The 19,216-nt window shown below is 41.9% G+C and overlaps 3 protein-coding genes across 4 annotated transcripts; 1 reads left to right on the forward strand and 2 right to left on the reverse strand.

The window, feature by feature from the left end:
* The first annotated feature begins 751 nt into the window (after positions 1–751).
* LOC147401799 (uncharacterized) lies at positions 752–2,416 on the forward strand. Its single transcript, XM_086444442.1, has 2 exons — positions 752–1,365; positions 1,450–2,416. Exons 1-2 carry the CDS (start codon positions 752–754, stop codon positions 2,414–2,416), a joined length of 1,581 nt encoding a protein of 526 aa, XP_086300568.1.
* A 10,058-nt stretch (positions 2,417–12,474) lies between these two features.
* Positions 12,475–13,126, reverse strand: LOC147401800 (ferredoxin-A-like). Its single transcript, XM_086443212.1, has one exon. The coding sequence runs from the start codon at positions 13,062–13,064 to the stop codon at positions 12,636–12,638; it is 429 nt and encodes a 142-aa protein (XP_086299338.1). The 5' UTR covers positions 13,065–13,126; the 3' UTR covers positions 12,475–12,635.
* Positions 13,127–14,448: 1,322 nt separating this feature from the next.
* Positions 14,449–18,799, reverse strand: LOC147401801 (Tetratricopeptide repeat (TPR)-like superfamily protein). Of its 2 annotated transcripts, XM_086443214.1 has the most exons (4): positions 16,868–18,799; positions 15,501–16,278; positions 15,045–15,127; positions 14,449–14,954 (listed from the first exon to the last, which is right to left on the reverse strand). In XM_086443214.1, exons 1-2 carry the CDS (start codon positions 18,652–18,654, stop codon positions 15,561–15,563), a joined length of 2,505 nt encoding a protein of 834 aa, XP_086299340.1. In that variant the 5' UTR covers positions 18,655–18,799; the 3' UTR covers positions 14,449–14,954; positions 15,045–15,127; positions 15,501–15,560. The 2 variants fall into 2 exon arrangements, with proteins under 2 accessions (XP_086299340.1, XP_086299339.1); XM_086443213.1 differs by having other exon boundaries at positions 15,045–16,278.
* Between the last annotated feature and the right edge of the window lie 417 nt (positions 18,800–19,216).

Raw genomic sequence — 19,216 nt, forward strand, 5'->3', positions numbered from 1 at the left:
GCCCTGAGTCACCTCAGAGAATGGGACAGGAAACGATCAAATTGGTTGTTTATAAAAATCAGAGGACCATGGGTAAAAAGGGGGTTCTTCTCCTCTTCTTCTCTCTGAAAATTGGATTAAGTTTTATAGATTTGATTATAATCTCTAACTTGATCGTCGGAGTGGGCTAATTCGCAGGTCTGCCTGAGCAAGGAGAGGAAGAAATATTGTAGAGCAAGATTTAGCATCTACAATTTGGCGCCGTCCGTGAAAAACTTACAAGGAGAAGAACGACCAAAATGGGAAGAGACAGGGGCGAAATACGCGGAGAGCCATCAAACCCCTTACCAGCAGACTCACCTCCAAATGTGCAAGACCCTATGCTTGTAATGTACAACTTACTCATGGAGATGAGGGAGGAAATGCGTAGGGGGTTAGAGAAGCAGAATGACGAAATAACAAATATAAGGAGGGAGAATGAGGAACTTTGGCCAAAACTAGGCGAGTGCGCTGGAATTGAGGAAGGCCTAGGTGCAGAACAAAGTCGGGATCATACCGTCCAAACAGCGCGGGCGGAGGCAGATTGGACCGAAGATTCAGTGGTAGCAAAGACGCAGCAAAGAAGCTCAGAAGTTAAGGATCTAATGATGAGAAAGGAAGTGGAGGAAATGCTAAGGAGGAGGGACGAGGAACTTGCACGTGGAAAGGACCCCGCGCAAATGTGCGTAACGTAATTCAGGAGCTCAAGGGGACACCGTTCTCGCCAATGATAATGAGGTCGGAACCCCCAAGGGCGTTCCATGCCCCGAAGTTTGAAACCTATAACGGAACAAGGGACCCTATGGATCACATTCTTCACTATAGAAGCCAAATAGTGCTATACCAGAACGATGATCTGTTATTTTGCAAGCTATTTTCATCAACTCTGTGGCACGAGGCCATGATGTGGTTCCAGGCGTTACCAGCTGGGTCCATCATGAATTTTTCTGAGCTAGAGGAAGCGTTCATTGGCCAGTTCGTGCATCTGCGAAAGAAGAAAGTCGGAGTTAACATTTTGTTCAATTTTCGACAGGAAGTCGAGGAAAGTATCCGATTTTTCGTGACTCGTTTCCGAACAAAGGTGATAGATGTGGAAGGCATGGACGAGGCAACTGCATGTGCGGCATACATCACAGCAGTCATCCCGGGAACACGGTTACACGAGTCATTGATTAAGTCTAATCCAACCCGTTTGGATGACTTGTATTCAAAGGTGGAGAAGTATATCCTCGTGGAGGAATCTGTGAAGGGCAGAAGGCGGAGCACTCAAATAATGGCCAACAGCGAAGGAGGCCACGAAGTACCAAGAGCACTGGCCGAGCTCGGAGGGGAAGAGAGAAAGAAAAGGCGGAGATAGTTAAATGACCATTCAAGGTGGAAGAGAGGCCGGGTGTATACACCGCTTAATGAAAAGTTATCTGTGATACTGAGGCATATAAGGAGCGACCCCAGTTTCATCCAGCCACCTCGAGGATATAGGGGGAAACCCGGGAAACCATATTGTGAATCTCACGGAGTAGAGGACCACCCAACCGAGGAGTGTTACAAGTTGCGCCATATCATCCAGGATATGGTTGAAGCAGGGAAGCTCAAAAAATACATCTCGTCTGGGAGAGAAAGAAGAAGGGAGACCCCCAAGGGAGGTGAACGAAAACCCAGACCTAGGTGGCCGAAAGAAGGGGGACGCCGTAAGTCGGAAGAGCGCAGGATAGTGCATACCATCACAGGAGTGTTGGGGGCTGGAAGGCCGTCCAAACAGATAATTCGGAAGAGAGTAAAAAGGATCCGACATATGGTTGGTGTCAACCAAGTAGCGTCGGGGGCACGGGTAGCCGAGATGATAGGTAGTAAAACGGATGCACGGGTGATAGCTTTTACGGAAGATGACCTGAGGGGAACGGCAATGCCCCATCAGGACGTTCTCGTGATAACACTCCCAGTTGGGAACGTCAAGCTTCGTAGAATACTGGTGGACCCTGGAAGCGTAGTGGATATTCTTTTTTTGAGTGCAGCAAGAAAGATGGGGATTTCGGATAGTTTGGAACTGGCCCAGACAGTGGTTTACGGGTTCAATGGGGCTTCCAATAGCTCGGTGGGAGAAATCACACCCCCCATCACGGTAGGAACGAAAGTGGTGATGACGAGATTCGTGGTGATTGAAGCAGACTCAGCCTCTAACGCAATCCTTAGAAGGAGATGGATACACGAAATGAGGGCAGTCCCTTCAATTTATCACCAAGTAATTCGATTCCCGAGCGAGGAAGGGGTAATGGAGATCAGAGGTGATCAGGAAATGGCGCAACGGTGTTTTCACCTGACCTTGAAGCAAGAGTGGGGCGCCGGGGCCATCCCCCAGAAGAAGAGGAAGGACTCACCTGTTGAAGAAGAAATATTTTAGTAGTTACAGGAGAAGCCACAATAGGAACGGATGGCGACAGTTGAGGAAGTTGAGACCGTAGACCTCGGCGATAGTGGAGATCAGTTGGTTAACATCGGCACTACAATGTTGCAGGGGGAGAAAACAGCATTGGTTCAGCTACTAAGGGCAAACAAGGACGTGTTCGTATGGTCGTTTGAGGATATATCAGGAATAAACCCTATGGTCGTATGCCACAGACTGAACGTCGATGCGAAATTCCGACCTGTTCGACAGAAGCCAAGGAGACTGTCACCCCGTCAAAGGCAAGGGGTAAATGAGGAAATCGAGAAGCTATTAAGGACGGGATTCATCAGGGAAGTAGATTATCCAGAATGGATAGCCAACATAGTTGCAGTACCGAAGAAGGACGGAAAGGTAAGAGTATGCATCGACTTCACAAATCTCAATAAGGCATGCCCAAAGGATAGTTTCCCCCTGCCAAGAATCGATAGATTGGTCGATGCTACGGCCGGGCATAAAAGAATGTCGTTCATAGACGGATACTCAGGTTATAATCAAATTCCTTTAGCAACAGATGATCAGGAGAGAACGTCGTTCATCACCGAGCAAGGGCTATTTTGCTTTAAGGTCATGCCGTTCGGTTTGAGGAACGCCGGGGCCACTTACCAGAGGCTCGTGACAAGAATGTTCGAGGGATTGATCGGGAGAACTGTGGAGGTGTACATTGACGACTTGTTAGTAAAAAGTAGGAAAGCGGAAGGCCATATGGCAGACCTCGAGTAGACTTTCGACCGATTGAAGAGTTTTCGGATGAAGCTGAACCCGAAGAAGTGCGTGTTCGTAGTTTCCTCAGGGAAATTCCTCGAACACATTATCACCAGAAGGGGTATTGAGGCCAACCCAGATCAAATCCGTGCTTTGATGGAGATGCCGAGCCCGAGTAATCAAAAACAGGTACAAAAGCTTGCAGGACGGATATCAGCGTTGAATAGGTTTATTTCCCGAGTATCCGACAAATGCCACCCACTATTCAAGTTGTTATAAAAAGAAAAGAACTTCGCCTGGAACGAAGAATGTGAATTGGCGTTTAACAACTTGAAAAAGTACCTAGGGCAATCACCAATCCTTACCTCTCAAGAGGAAGGGGAGGAGTTAGGAATCTATTTGGCAACCAGCTCATCGTTAGTAAGCTCGGTTCTTTTCAAAGTCGACTTGGGACGGGAATACCCTATCTACTACTACTCCGTTTGGAAAAGCCTTCGCACGGCTAAAATCACACCGAACTCATTCCGTTTTTGAAACTTCTGTGTTTGGAATCAATGAGAACACATTTTAGTTGCCGATTCGTTCGGCTAAATCAGCCGATTCTCTCGACTGCCAACTCTTCAACGAGCCTCAGTAAAATCACACAGTTGATAAAACTCTACCCGATTCCTCCCTTGATTGAAGCACCGAGTTCGTAACTCGGTTTGTGAAATTCAACTCGTCTTCTTCAATCCTCTATGTTACTTCACTGTTTCAAAGTTCTCTAATGGCCTCTTCCACCTTCCCACTCCCCTTTCACCTCCACCATCTCAACCCATCTCCTACAAAACCCAAAACCCTGATCAGGTTCATGATTCAACCTTCTTCGACACCACACACGAGTCTCTTTGACCTATTCGTCCTTCAACTTAGAAGACTCAACGTCAACACCACCAATTCAAAAACTCTCGCTTGAGATGGGGTTAGGGGCAGAGCTACCCAGGGGCAAGTCATTGAATTTTTTAAAGAAAAAAAAAAACTCTGATTTAACCCCCTACCTTTGAGGTATATTAGAATTTACCCCTTTTTCTCATACTGACAACATACATAATAAAAATAATAATATAATATATAACCCCACTGCACCAAAGTTGTTGTCTGCACTTATAAAATACATAAAAGTAGATTTTAAAACCTATGTTTTAATTGATATTTGATACACCTCGCCTAATTTTCAAACTAACGATTTGCATCCAGCTGGAGCCCATTCAATTTTATTTTCAATAACGAACTGTTATTGGCATTCCAAATTTTACTTATTAAACCCAAATTAAAAGAAAGAAAAAAAAGAGAGTTAATAATTGAGGACAAATAAAAATTGGGGTGCCAGTAAAAGCCCTTTCTTGTTTCTCATTTTTGCTAGATGTCTATTTTTTGGATTAAAGATTTTATACTAGCCTAATTATAATTGTAAAACAACTATTAAAATTGTTTGAACTAGTGTAATAATATTTGGGTTATAATTAATAAAAGTTGGGATGCCAATAGAAACTCAAAAAAAGGAAAAAAAAATTATTTAACTCCCCAAATTTTCTATCGATATTAGAGAGACCGTCATGCTTTTAAAATTAACAACGTGAATCCTAGGCCTTGATCTTTTGGTACTCATACCATACTAAAAACAAATCGATTTTACATCCAATACCAAAAACATCAAAAACAAATTTGAACCCACTAACCAAAAATAAAAATAAAAAATTATTTGAGAAGTTTGTTAGAAAAAATAAATCAATTATACAAAGGAGGCCAAGAAAATCTGCTTACAAACAACAAAATAGAAATAAAGAATAACTAGGAAATAACAACATATTTTATAGGAATCATCGAGTATGTACGAGTTCATCAAGATAAGCACCGGTGGAAAATTGAGCAGGCACAATCTCCATGTTCAACAAGTGGGCCCAAACACAGTAACAAAATTATCAACATTTATACTTATTGTTAACATATTAGTATTTATATCAAATAAATAATTTCTTTTTTTAATATTATTTTTAATTTCATCCAGCAATTTTTAGACAGCGGGTTACCAAACAGTTCAACATCTTAACAGCACAATTAAATAGCATGTTACAAAACAATATATTCAATTCAGCAACAGCAACAACAACTTTCTCTCAGCTTCAGCAACTTAATTCAGCATCAGCAACTTTATATACAGCTTTTCCAAACAGAACATACGTCAACAAAACACTAGGTCCATCAGAGATGAGATACACAAAGACAGAAAAGAGTGGGGTTGTCGTTCGTTTACTCAGCACACAAGCTTAGGCCTTATTTTCTCTCACACCGTGTCCGAGTTGTGACGGATAGTCCTTTAAAGGAAATGATGCACAGGTCGGAGAAATCCCAGAGAATGGCAAGATGGGCAGTGATTTTCAGATAATACGATTTGCAGTTCGAGTAATGAACGGCTCTAAAAGGGCAAGTGCTAACCGACTTCTTAGCAGATTTCCCGGTTGAGGACCTATACTGGGAAGAGCTAGAAGAAGGAGATGAGATAGTGGAAAAAACAGAACTATAGGATAAACACGCAGGTTGGAGAATGTTTGTCGATGGCTCGTCGAATTATTCTGGATCAAGCGTAGGAATAGTACTAGTAATGCCGAGTAACGACAGACTCGAGAAGGTAATCAAGCTCGGATACGATGCATCCAACAATGAGGCTGAGTACGAGGCAGTTATCCATGGGCTGAAAATGGCTAATGAACTGAAAGTGGACCGAATTACGGTGTGCACCGATTCGCAACTCATAGCAAATCAGTGCAATGGTAAGTACGAAGCAAGGGATGAGCGGGTGGCGAGATATCTATCCGCGGTGAATCGGGAGATGGAAAGATTCGACTAAGTAAAGATATGTCAAATACCGAGGGATGAAAATAGGCATGCAGATTCGTTGGCATACATCGCTTCAATGTTAGGGGAGACAGAAAGTCGGGCTTTACCGGTGGAGTACTTACCTAAAGCAAGCATTGATTACGACGAAGGGGAGTGCGCACAGGTAGGCCGAGCCTTGGGATGGATGGAAGTATACACGAAGTATCTGCATTTTAAAGTACTGCCACGGGATAAGAAGGAAGCAAGAAAAATGCTACGGCATGTCGGGAAATATACCATCGTTGAAGGAGAACTCTATAGAATGTCATTCGGGGGACCACTTCTGAAATGCCTTAATAAGGAGGAATCCGAGCTCATAATGGCGGAAATCCATAAGGGGATCTGCAGCAACCATTCGGGAGGACAATCACTCGCCAATAAGGTAATCAATCAGGGCTATTTTTGGTCGAGAATGCAGGAAGATTGTAAGAAGTACGTGAAGACGTGTGATAAATGCCAAAAACATGCCCCCATGCATCTACAACCAGCCAGCGAGCTCCACCCTATGAAGTCACCCTGGCCATTATCCATATGGGGGATGGACATTGTCGGACCTCTACTTCGGAGAAAAGGGGGTAAGTTCTTCATCCTAGTGACTACAGATTACTTTACTAAGTGGTCGAAGCTGTTCTACTCACTCGAATTAGAGAGGAGGAAGTTATCAAATTCACCTAGGAGCACATCATAACACGTTTCGGAATCCCTTATGCACTGATCTCCGACAACGGAACACAATTCAAGGGTAATCGTGTACAGTCATACTTCAAGGAGTACGGGATTCGGTCACTCTAGTCATCCCCGAGGTATCCACAAGGCAACGGGCAGGCAGAAGTATCCAACAAGACAATCCTCGGAAACTTAAAAAAGAAATTGGCTGAGCATAAAGAAAAATGGGTGGACGAGTTGTACAGCGTCCTATGTGCTTACCAGACTACGGCCAGGAGGGCAACAGGGTTCACTCCGTTCGCACTAGCCTATGGGACAGAAGCTGTCATCCCGACCGAGATTCAGATTCCCACTACCAAAATACAAGTGGCCGAAACTAAGCTGAGCGACGAAATGATAGCTCAGAGTTTGGATTTGTTGGACGAGACATGAGAAAGGGTCATAGAAAGATTGGCACGATACCAGTAGGTGTTGAATAGGTCTTATGATCGGAAGGTGCGTCGTAGAGAATTCAAAGTCGACGACTTGATGCTTCGAAAGGTATTTTCCAATACGAAAGAAACTAACAGTGGAAAACTCTAGGCTAATTGGGAAGGACCCTACATCGTAAGCAAAGTCGGGGAAATTGGAACATACTACTTAGAGACATCGACAGGGGATGTAATTCAGTCGCCATGGAATGTATTCAACCTAAAACAATACTATCAATAAGCAAGGAGTTATCTACACCTACATCTAATTGTTCAAGTCAAAGCCTTGGCCCCCCACGGGAGCCAAGCCCAACTGAGGAGTTGGTTTAAGGGAAAGCCTCGGCCCCTCAACAGGAGCCGAGCCCAACTAAGGAGTTGGTTCAAGTCAAAGCCTTGGCCCCCCACGAGAGCCAAGCTCAACTAAGGATTTGGTTTAAGGAAAAGCCTCGGCCCCTCAATAGGAGTCGAGCCCAACTAAGGAGTCGATTCAAGTCAAAGCCTTGGCTCTCCACAGGAGCCAAGCCCAACTGAGGAGTTGGTTTAAGGGAAAGCCTCGGCCCCTCAACAGGAGTCAAGCCCAACTAAGGAGTTGGTTCAAGTCAAAGCCTTGGCCCCCCACGGGAGCAAAGCCCAATTGAGAAGTTGGTTTAAGGGAAAGCCTCGGCCCCTCAACAGGAGTCGAGCCCAACTAAGGAGTTGGTTCAAGTCAAAGCCTTGGCCCCCCACGGGAGCCAAGCTCAACTGAGGAGTTGGTTTAAGAGAAAGCCTCGGCCAATAGGAGCCGAGCCCAACCAAGGAGTTGGTTCAAGTCAAAGCCTTGGCCCAGATTGAAAGGATTGTGTAAGGGTAGACCTCGCCCCCCCAAGTGCCGATTTCCACGGCAACCATTTGGAATTAACAACAAACTTCAACATGAAAGCAAAGGAAAAAGGGAGAGAACAGAAAGCAGAAGGCACAAGAATTGCAAAATATAATTCCATTAATACAAAAAGAAAGTTACATGGAGAATTATAAAAAGTGTATTACAAAAGAAAGAAAAAATCATGCATCTGCTTCTACTACGGCCGCGGCATCATCGGAAGCTTGGTCATCAACTGGTGCAGTTGGAACTTCAAGAGTCGGCTCGGGAGCAGCGATTGGTGTAGCTTCTGGGGTCACCTCCGGCATCTTTGCTGCAGCCTTGACTTTCCTTAGCTTCGCTTTCAGCTTATTGTAGGCTTTCTCCCAAGCCTCCTCTGAAGAGTCCAACTGGGCTTGGAGGGAGTTGAGTTGGTCTTGGAGAGCTCTCTCTTGCTCCACCTCCTTCGCCTTCACCAGCTCTTCTAGGGAAGCGATCTTCCTCTCCGCCAGGGCCAAGCGGTCTTTATTTTACTCCAGCTTGGATAGTGCGCTATCCAAGCTCGATTGGAGCTTTAAGGAATTGGCCGCAGCCGCATCCCTTTCAGCCTGAAGCTGAAGAATGCAACCTTTCGCGGCATGAAGGATATCCGCACAAGTGTCGCAAGCTTGGCCACGACATGTTGCGCCTGGTAAGAAAAAAGAAAAAGAGTTAGAAGGTAGCCAGTGTAGAAATTAAGTGTTGAAGGAAGGAAAAAGAAAGAAAAACTTACCGCGACCAGAGCTCAGAAGGCATCGTTGGAAAATTTTGCTGAGTTACCGGCAAAACTACGACGAGTTTTTTCCACGTCTCGCGGTAGTGCGGACGCTTCGAAAATTGCCCAGGCTACCGCTGGATTGGACAGGGCAGAGTCCCTGTCCATACCGGCCTTCCCCCGACCATGGGTTGTACTACCCATGGGGAAGGAGGGGGCAGATTTCCCCTCTGTACCGAACCAGCCAAGGATGCCTGAGATAGCTCGACTGGTTGACTTGCCCCCTCGGCAGCAGAAGGGGGAGGCAACTATAGCACCAGGAGCACGGGGGACAGGGAGCGGGGCCCCCTCCTCAACCTCTTAAGAAGAAGTTGATGGTCTTCCTCTTCTTCCATGACATCACGCCCCACCCCGGGAGTTTTAGTGGGCAGGGTGGGGGGAACCTCTGCGATGTCCTCTTCGAAGTCGGAGCCCAGGATTGGTGGAGGGCATTTGGATTGGAGAGCCATGTCGGAGGAGCGGACAGTTGGAGGTAGAAGTGCGGTGACCTGGTCGTAGAGGCCGGGGTTTGCGAGGAGATGGGTGATTACCACCGATTCTCCTAGGAACTTATCCTTGCTCGGACCTGCATGCACATTTAAACAATAAGTAACGAATTCCAGAAGATAAAGAAATACAGACTACAGAAAAATAAACGGGAAGTAACAAGTAAGACTCACCGTGTGGATTAAAGTAGTGGTGTGTCAAGTGGGGAAGCTCGTCCCCGGGAGCGCTTTCCCACTGACTGGACAATCGGATCGGAAATAAAAACCATTCTTTGTCCGAGTCAAGAAGCTCGATCAAGGACGACTTCCCTCTCCTCTTAGAAAGATAGAAGAAACCTGGCCTGTTGGGACATTTCTTGAGGTCAAATTGGGCCCTAATGTTCGGCAAGCCGAGTTGTAGACCTTCTTCCAGTCTGTCATTCATTAGCTCGAAAACATGAATTAGACGGAAGAAGTTCTCGCTCAGTTGATCGGGAGCCCTCCTGTAGAAGTTCAAGACCTCTCGAGTTAGCCTGCTAAGGGGAACTCGGAGGCCAGCCTTCAGTTGTCCCCAGTGTACCACAGTGGTACCTGGGGAGCATCCGCGTTGGATAAGGGTCTCATCCACATAAGACAGACCCACACTGCTGGGGACACCAAAGGCATCCCGAACGATGTCCAGAGGAGGGCGAACGGGGGAATAAGACTTCCCCCTGGCCATTTTAAAGAGAAAATAGGGAAAGGGGATAAGGGGCAAAGGAGAGGGGAGAGACCTTGATCTGGTTACCTTGTTATCTCTTCCTCAAGGAATCTGGGGACCTTGGATGTCTGAGTAATTGGTGGCGCGAGGGCACTGAGAGGCACAACGATGGCACAAACAGAGGCACAAGCAGAAGCTGAGAGGGCGCGAGAGAACTGAGAGGCAGAGTAATGGCAGAAAGAATGAAGGTAAACGAGAAAAATGAGATGGAAGGGGTATATAGACCTGAGGGGCCTCGAGATGCGCGTTTGAAATCAACGGTTGGGATCTCTTAAGCAAATGATGATGAGGCATTAATTGCTTGGAGATCCGATATGACCGTTCGACCTTCGCATGCGAATCAAGCAAACTGTAGAGCGCCACATGTACATTGAACATAATTGCGCCGTATAAACTAACAGGCAGATCATGCCTTACGAGAACAGCCCCACCGACCGCCGCCCTCGAAAAACGAACGAGCTAAGTAACGATTCGTCGTAATAAAATCATTAATCGAAGCCGAAGCACGCTGAGAGCTTGCCACGTGTCAACTTTCCACTTTTTGGAATAATTTCTCAAGCACCCGAGCATTTTGCCCGAGTCCCCGAGAGGGGGTATTATTGGGGGAAATTCTTGAATATAGACACGTGACTCGAATAATGCTCGGAGATATGGACTCGAAGCTCGGATGGACTGCTATATGGGCCCAGTTGATAAAACTCCTCGGATGCACGAATGTCTAGCTCAAACCTACACCACCAGTCCATTAAGTAGCATGGATGGCTTGCTCTGTGGGTATCAAATGTCAGTATAAGTCGGCAAGATGAGTCTGACAGATGTGCCATTGATTGACAGCTCTGACAACCCATATCATGTCAGATCAACTCTGATTATACCAGGATTGACAGAGCAGTTGCAATTGCCCCCGCAGCTGACATGTCAGAGGGTAAGCTAACTGCCTTGAGTTACCTCAGAGAATGGGACATGAAACGATCAAATTGGTTGTTTATAAAAAATCAGAGGACCATGGGTAAAAAGGGGATTCTTCTCCTCTTCTTTTCTCTGAAAATTCGATTAAGTTTTATAGATTTGATTATAGTCTCTAACTTGATTGTCGGAGTGGACTAATTCGCAGGTCCGCCCGAGAAAGGAGAGGGAGGAATATTGTAGAGCAAGATTTAGCATTTACAGATTTCATGAAGGTTCTTGATCAAACACTCCAAGAAATAAAAAGAGGTGAATATTAAAGTCCTCAAAGTTCCCGAGATTGAGCAAAAGGTTCTAGATGCAACCAATAATGACCATGGCTTCCTCATGGGTCTGACTTAGCAGAACCAAACACTCTCGTAATATTTCTCTTTCACATTTTTTTCCTTTGCTTTTGTTTCTCTTCTTTATTTCCTGCGTCTTTAGTAGCTCAAGAACCACTTCCCTTCTATAGGTTTCTGTAACTCATCCTTATAAATAAATAAAAACTGTGCGTGACTATGGTGACATTTGTGTTTCATGTTTAAGCAGTATACACAGGTAAAACCGCATGTGTGCTTGTGTTTCGAAATTGTGAGTGGGACCAATACTAATGCTACCTCTGGATGAATTATAGCATTTGTTGCTTCAATTCCACGCGGCGCTCATCGAACAAGTAGCCTTGTTATTGAAGTCACCACTCATTATTAAAATTATTTTATGATCTTTTCGCATATATAAACACTGGATTGTAATTTATTCAAAACATTAAGGCTAAAATTGAAAATCATGCTTGTGGTCTGGCATTGATTACCAACATAAAATATGATAGGTTAGTGAACATCCTATCAAAGTTTAAGTAGTATTCACCTAATACTAGAATTCTACGATGGTAGAAAACCTAATATCTTCTTTTATAAATAGGTGGTCATCCCCTCCTTTCTACACATATTATTTTATTATTGAGATAGAGGTTCTCATCACCAAAGGTGTAGGCAGAATTGGAGTAGTACACTTATTTTTCACAGATCAAGGTCAAAGTGATCTTTACAGATTATCGAAGAAGTGAATTCATGTATTTTAATGTTTATTGCTTTTCGATCCGATTATTATGTTTTGTTCAAGATTAAATCCTACATCCATGTTTATTATGTTTGTAGTATTTTTCCAACAAACACGTCACTCTAGTCTCAATCAAAATTGGAATATATTCCATCAAAACATATTGAAACTATGCAAAATTTTGAACCATCTCATTCTCTCTCGTATTTATCTATTAAAATGTCCATCGAGCCATTCTTGAATTTTCTCTTGAGCTAGATGATGTCTTGACAAAAAGATTTTAAATATGGTTATCACACACATCTCTAGTTTAAAACAAACAAAACTACCAAATGTGAGGAAGAGATGAAAGAAATAAGCTCATAAGATAGACCCATCACGAGAAAAGCTTTAACAACACCATTAATAAAACCATGTCCTTGGATACAAAACTAACAAACAAGAGATAAAAAGAAAATTAAAAGAAGGGATTGAGAGACAAGAGAGAGTAGGAACCAATCCTCAAGATTAAGAGTAAAACATTTACATTTTAGATTATCAAGCAGTGAGCTCCTCCTCCTTGTTGGTCTCTATCACGACATCGGATAGTGGATAAGCAACACAAGTGAGGACCCATCCTTCATCCATCTGTTCATTATCGAGAAAGCTACCATCCGATTGATCGATCGTTCCACTCACGATCTTGCCAGCACAAGAAGAGCAAGAACCAGCACGACATGAGTAAGGCAATTCGATACCAAACTCCTCAGCCTGGTCAAGAATATAAACATCATCCGGACAATCAAATTCTTGCGGCCCCTCGGGTGTAATCAATTTAACTTTATAGGCCATTACTCGACCACGCCCGGCCTTGACTCCAAATAAGGCCCGGCCCACATTAGGAAAAGCTCGAAGGCTCGTCACGGGTTGGCGTCGGACGAAGGAGGTGCTAATCATGGTGCCGGAACATGTGACTGAAGTTGCCATTTTGGTAGAATTTTTTTTTTTTTTTTGTTGAAAGAGAAGCTCTAGTGACTTGAGAGAGTATAATGTAGATGATGATGTGAGGAGGAGCTTGAAGGAAATAGTCCGGATTGGGTTAGCAAAGGTAAGAAATCCTATCTACCACGTGGCACCATATCATGATTTGCTTTATCTTTCTTTTAATACTATATTCTGGAAGGTGCCTGTGGTTGCCATGAGCTCTAATTCATTAAATAAGAGCTTTTATTGCAGCACACTTTTGCTAATGCCTAACACAAGATATGTACAATTCTTTGATGATTTATGTATGAATTGGTGTGGCAATAGACTCTCTCTTAAATAAAATCATCATATTAAACGACTTAAGAATTTTCAATCAATTAAGAGTCGTGCTAGGGTGACACAAGGGTGACAAAAACTCGCGGTGTTGTGCATATTACCGTAGATGCTTTTCCACGAGATACGAGTAAAAAGCGTCTATGGTTTTGGGTGCGCCACCACATCATTTTTCTCACCTTTGTGTCATTCCAGCATTTTCCATCAGTTGATGGTATATCATTTGTATCATCGCTTTTCTTTTTGTTTTTTTGTTTTTTTTTTGTAGGCAGGTACGAAAAATCAAATAAAATTTTAGATGCAACTCGCTTGCCCCCATTTTTTATGGTTGATGGCTGTTCTTGATCCATGGAAATTACTTGAACTGCAACAGAAATGATGTTACAGGACTCGTATTATTCTTGGATCAATCTATTAATGGTGAGCTATACATTTCCTGACATTTTTCAGTAAGAGAGAAATGACTTTGGGACAGAGAAAAATCCCATTTTAGAAAATTTAACAATTTTGGTAAAACGAGTGCTACATAATTTATGGAACTTATTTTAATAATTATAAATCTCTCCAAATCATACTTGCAACACCCTTGGATCATTTTGCAAGAAATAACACGAAATCAAAAAAAGCGCTTTGGTGATTAGCCAGATGAAACCCCCAACGAAGACATGAAACATATATTTTAGCAAATTTAAGTTTCCAAAAACATATTATAAACCTCTAAATTGAATTTAAACAATCATTCATCAAGTTTTCACATTTTGCAAAAATTTCTTTTTTTCCTTGGAAACTTGTTAACTCGATTTTAGAAGCTTCATCAATTAATCCCTTCAACTTTTTTCACTCATATTAAGTGTCCGTATGGATAGAAAGTAGTTAGGAAAAAAAGGTAATTTTGGGAAAAAGTAATTTTTAGAAAGTAATTTTCTTCTGCTTTTTAAAATATAAAGATTTTTACTTTTTAAAAGTAGTTGTCTAAAATGAATCCAAAAAGGTCTTTTTAATTTTAACTTTCAAAAAAAAAAAAAAAAAAAAAAAAAAGTTACATTTTTTATGTGTATCCAAACAGGTTCTCAGAATCCAATAATACTTTCTCCAAAGAATTTCTACTAATGTAAGTGTCGGATTCTCGTAAGTTTGTAAAATGTCTGAAGGAAGCACTAAAAGCATGTAAGACATCAGCTAGGAATCAAATCAATTTGTTTAAAATGACTGAAAATTTTAACAAATAAAAGTGATATAAAGCAAACCCCATAAAGGCAGATCATCAGCTACTTGAATCCAGCATGGAAGGAACAAGGATAAATTAATAGATTAAGCATTCCAATTTTAAGAAAAACCAAAACAGAATCCCCATAACCCGGCAAAGCAGCATATATAAGACAATGAGCAGTCCCACAAATCTGCCAAAATGTATGTATCATGAATGGGGAGTGAACTATAAAGGAAAAAAACATGTTACAAAGATGTAACAACGAAGAATTCAAACCAATATGTATTCCCAATTGCATCCTTAAAACTGTTAGCCTTCACAAAAAATCAAGCTCTTATCCAAATTTCCTGCAGAAAAAAGGAACTAATTGTCAAATAATACAGTATTTAAACATACTAAAATAATAATATTATTAAGGATAAATCGAGGATGCTTACATATTCTGTACTTTCATTCTTTCATTTTGATCTCTCTCTCGATGAGTATATTTTGGACAGAACCTCACCCAAGTTCAACCCACCTATGAGCAGCATTGCCAGGTGTAAGGGTTGTACACTTCTTGAGGATTTATTATAAGTGTCAGCCTTGAATATGAAATGGGCTAACAGTATCTTCTAGTTGATATTGCAGAAACAAACCACAACATCATTATATAAAATCGAGAAGGACGCGATCCAATTAACCGTCTAACTATCAGTGAGCATCAAAATCCTACTTTTGCTGTGCTTTATGCTTAGATTTGTTGATGCATGAGCGTGACCAAGCCACAGTCAGATATCTATGCACATTGGCGACAAAATTAACACACCAATTGGAGGATTTGGATCCTCACTTAAGCTTACCATAAAAAAATTTCTTCCAAAGTGATCAATATTCTGCCAAGGAAGTAACACCTCCATCTCACTCATCAGTCATTCTTTAGTCAATCCAAGCATTATCTGTTATCAACCTTGTTACCAATAGTCCCCACAAGAACAAGAACCATCTCTGAAGCGATGAAACCGAATTGGGTCTCTAAGAATGATCTCTCTCCTTTCCGTCTTTGAAAAAAACTTCATCGTTGTATGGCAATCTTGGCAGACCCTCAAGTTCTTCATCACTCTTATAGGAGCTGTTTTTGGCAAACTGATAATCCCAAGAGTCACCGCTAGTTTCTCGCTGTGGTAGTCATGGAAAACAGACCTCTCATCAATATAGCCTACATTCTTGATCTTCTCCAACATTTCTTCCAATCTTTCGTAAATTATTTGAGTCATCGGATGTGACCTATCTCCCACTACAAAAGAATGAACATTCGTCCCAATTTCAATCCAACTTAGACCAGGCTCCTTCTTGATGCCTCGATCTTTCATCAAGTCTCTGATTTTTGTGGCGGGCAATTGTATGCCAGCATCAGAGTAGATGTTGTATAGAAGCACATACGATGCGGCTGCTTGAGGTTCAAGCTCAATTACTCGCTCTGCGACACGTTTTCCCGTTACAGAATCCCCATGGACACGGCAAGCACCCAACAAGGCTCGCCACATTACGGGGTCGTCATCGAATCCTGAGTTCATGATGAAATTCTCAGCATCAGCCAGTCTTCCAGCACGACCAAGCAGATCGACAATACATGCATAATGCTTTACGTTTGGATCCAATCCATGGTCTCTTTTCATGCTTGCAAAGTACCTGATAATCATTAACAAATTGAGTGGGTATTTCAGTCATTTCAAATTGAAAGTAGGGGTGCAATTTCGTCTGTTTCAAACCAAGAACCGAACCAAACCAATGGCTTTGGACTGATCTGGTTTGGTTTGTTAGAAGTTGCGGTTCAGTACTGGGTTAAGAAAATGGATAACTAATCAATTTGGTTCGGTTCTTGGTTCAAGTCTTGTATAGAACCGAACTCTTAATGAATTAATACCTTTTAAGGTTTTCGGACAAGGATTAATGACTTTTTTATGGATAAATTAATGGTTTTTTTAATGGGTAGATTAATGACTTATTATATGAAATTTCATGTTCATTATTTATTTTATCTTTTTAATTAAAAATATGTTGCTTCCAAACAGATTTATACGATATTGACAACCCATGTAACCAAACTGACTTTTGATTGGTTTGGTTTGGTTCGGTTCTATAGGCAATTTGGTTCTGGTTCTTATTTAGTGGAACCGACCTATGCTAGTTTGGTTCTGATTTGGCCAGAAACCAAACCAAACCAAGTTGAACCCCAATTGAAACTCATGCAAATTAACTCTTCAATTGATGGGTTTACCGGAATCCTTCCTCCACAAGCCCTCCATGACTGCAGGCAGTAAGAACTCCAAGAAACGTAATATGGTTTGGTACAATACCACAACTCTTCATCGTATCAAAGAGCTTTATAGCTTCACTTGCACAACCATGTTGTGCATGGCTTGAGATCATTACAGACCAAGACACGACATCACGGTTCTCTATCTCCTTAAATGTCAGATTAGCGGCATCTATATCCCCTGATTTTGCATACATGCAAATCAGTGAGTTTCCGACAATTGCAAAATGTCCGATTCCAGTTCTCAAAGCATACCCTTGGACCTGCTCACCTAATCTTGCGGCAGCCAAATTCGCACAAGCGCTCAACACACTCGATATCGTAAATTCATCTGGTCTTCTTCTCAATGACAGAAGTTCGTAAAATAGACCGAGTGCATGTTCAAATTGGCCATTTCGAACACACCCTGCAATCATGGACGTCCACGAGACAATATCGAGTTTTGGGGTTGAATGAAAACATCGAAGTCCATCCTCAATAGAACCAAACAGAGAATACAAGTCAACAAGAGCACTTCCAATGAACTCGTCAGATTGGAGATTGTTTTTTATGATTTGAGCATGAATTTGCTTTCCATATTCAAAAGCTTCAACCGCATTACATGCTTTGAGTATACTTGAGAACGTAAACTTTGTGGGATTTAATCCTTCCCTTCGCATCTCAGAGAAGAGATCCAAAGCGTCTACTGCAAATTCTTCACAAATTCCAGTCTCCGATCGGAAGAATCCAGCGATCATCGCATTAAACATGACAACATTTCGATAGGACATCAGCTTAAAAGCCCTAATTGCATCTTCTAAATCCCCAATCTTCGCATACATGTCAAGCAATGCGGTCATGACAACAACATCTAAATCTAGCCCAAGTTTTACTATACATCCATGAAGCATTTTTCCAAATTCTTTTGAACCATCGAAGCGCGAACAACATGCCTTTAGAACACTACCCAATGCAAAACTATTCAACTTCACGCCACATTGGTGCATCTTAACTAGAACCTCTAAGGTTCTTTCATTCAAACCCATTCGAACATAACCCGCAATCAAAGAATTCCACGAAACATCATCTAACTCATAGGAATTATTAAACACAATTTGAGACTGATCAACCCGACCACACTTTGAGTACACGTCGATAAGTGAATTAATCAAAAAGACTCGAGCACCCAATCCACTAATGATAATCAAGCCGTGGATTAGCTTACCTAATTCTAGATCCCCAGTTCGAGCAGAAACACTCAAAGCACTAGCGTAGGTGAACTTATCGAGTTTTATATGAGCAATTCTAGCTTTCTTGAACACGTCCATAGCTTTTCCATAGAAGCCCACTTGAGAATATCCAGAAATTAGCAAATTCCACGAAACGACATCTCGTTCGGGCATTCTATCGAACAAGCGATGGGCAATATCGATTTCACCGCTTTTAGAGTACACATTGAGTAGATTGTTTCGTAGGAAAATACATTGATGAAAAGATGTTTTTATCAAGTGGGTGTGTATGAGTTTGCCATGAATTAGAGATCCAGATTTAATGGAGGATTTGAGGAGATTAGTATAAGTAGAGGAGTCTAATGAGATGGTACCCAAATGAAGTTGTTGAGGATCTTGGATTGAAGGTGGTTGTTGTGTCTGATGAGGCAATGTGGTTAGAGATTTGTTGAGGGAAATGTAGAAAATGAGTTGCTTAGACAACCGATTCAATGAGGTATTTGCAATAGAATTGCATTTTGGGGTCTTTTGTTTCAACATTCAAACTTGAAGAAAGAGGGAGAGTTTTCAACAACAAAAACGAAATAAAGAGTGGACTCTGGCTGGAATGAAATTCTATTGGTCAAAAATTCATCTTGTTTTGATGAAAAAAAAAAGAATATATACATATATATTCTCCCCTGAATGACACACACACACACACACAATGGGTCAGATAATATCCGCTTACCCAACTCATCCGACCCAAGTTATTAGGGTATGGGTACAGTATTTTTTATCCCATTTAAAATTTGGGTAATCTGTAATTATTTTATCTGAATTTTTTTTGGGTCAGACAGGGATAAGTGTCTTATCTGATCTGAACATCCGTTTATCCAAGTTTTAATACAGTAAATTCACAATGAGAGACCAAAATTAAGGTTCTTTCGTCATTTTCACAATAAGGTATATATATCCAACTTGGATATCTATTTGAATTTTTGGTACAAGTTAGATGTGAATATCCTTTAAAAAATTTGGATAAATAGTCCGATATGAATATCCTTTGCAAAAGTTGGTAGAAAAAAATAAGATATAGAGTTAGAAAAGGATTTGAATATAT

Source organism: Akebia trifoliata, chromosome 5 (assembly GCF_017979445.1).
Source record: "Akebia trifoliata isolate Shusen 1 chromosome 5, ASM1797944v1, whole genome shotgun sequence".
Lineage (NCBI taxonomy): Eukaryota > Viridiplantae > Streptophyta > Magnoliopsida > Ranunculales > Lardizabalaceae > Akebia > Akebia trifoliata.

Bases quoted from the DNA above. Each gene is read 5' to 3' on its own strand.
- LOC147401799 (XM_086444442.1), top strand. From the start codon at position 752: ATGAGGTCGGAACCCCCAAGGGCGTTCCATGCCCCGAAGTTTGAAACC. The intron at 1,366-1,449 runs GCGGAGATAGTT...TGTGATACTGAG, and splicing joins GGGGAAGAGAGAAAGAAAAG to GCATATAAGGAGCGACCCCA.
- LOC147401800 (XM_086443212.1), bottom strand. From the start codon at position 13,064: ATGGCAACTTCAGTCACATGTTCCGGCACCATGATTAGCACCTCCTTC.
- LOC147401801 (XM_086443214.1), bottom strand. From the start codon at position 18,654: ATGTTGAAACAAAAGACCCCAAAATGCAATTCTATTGCAAATACCTCA. The intron at 16,279-16,867 runs GTAAACCCATCA...AATGATTATCAG, and splicing joins CTTGTGGAGGAAGGATTCCG to GTACTTTGCAAGCATGAAAA.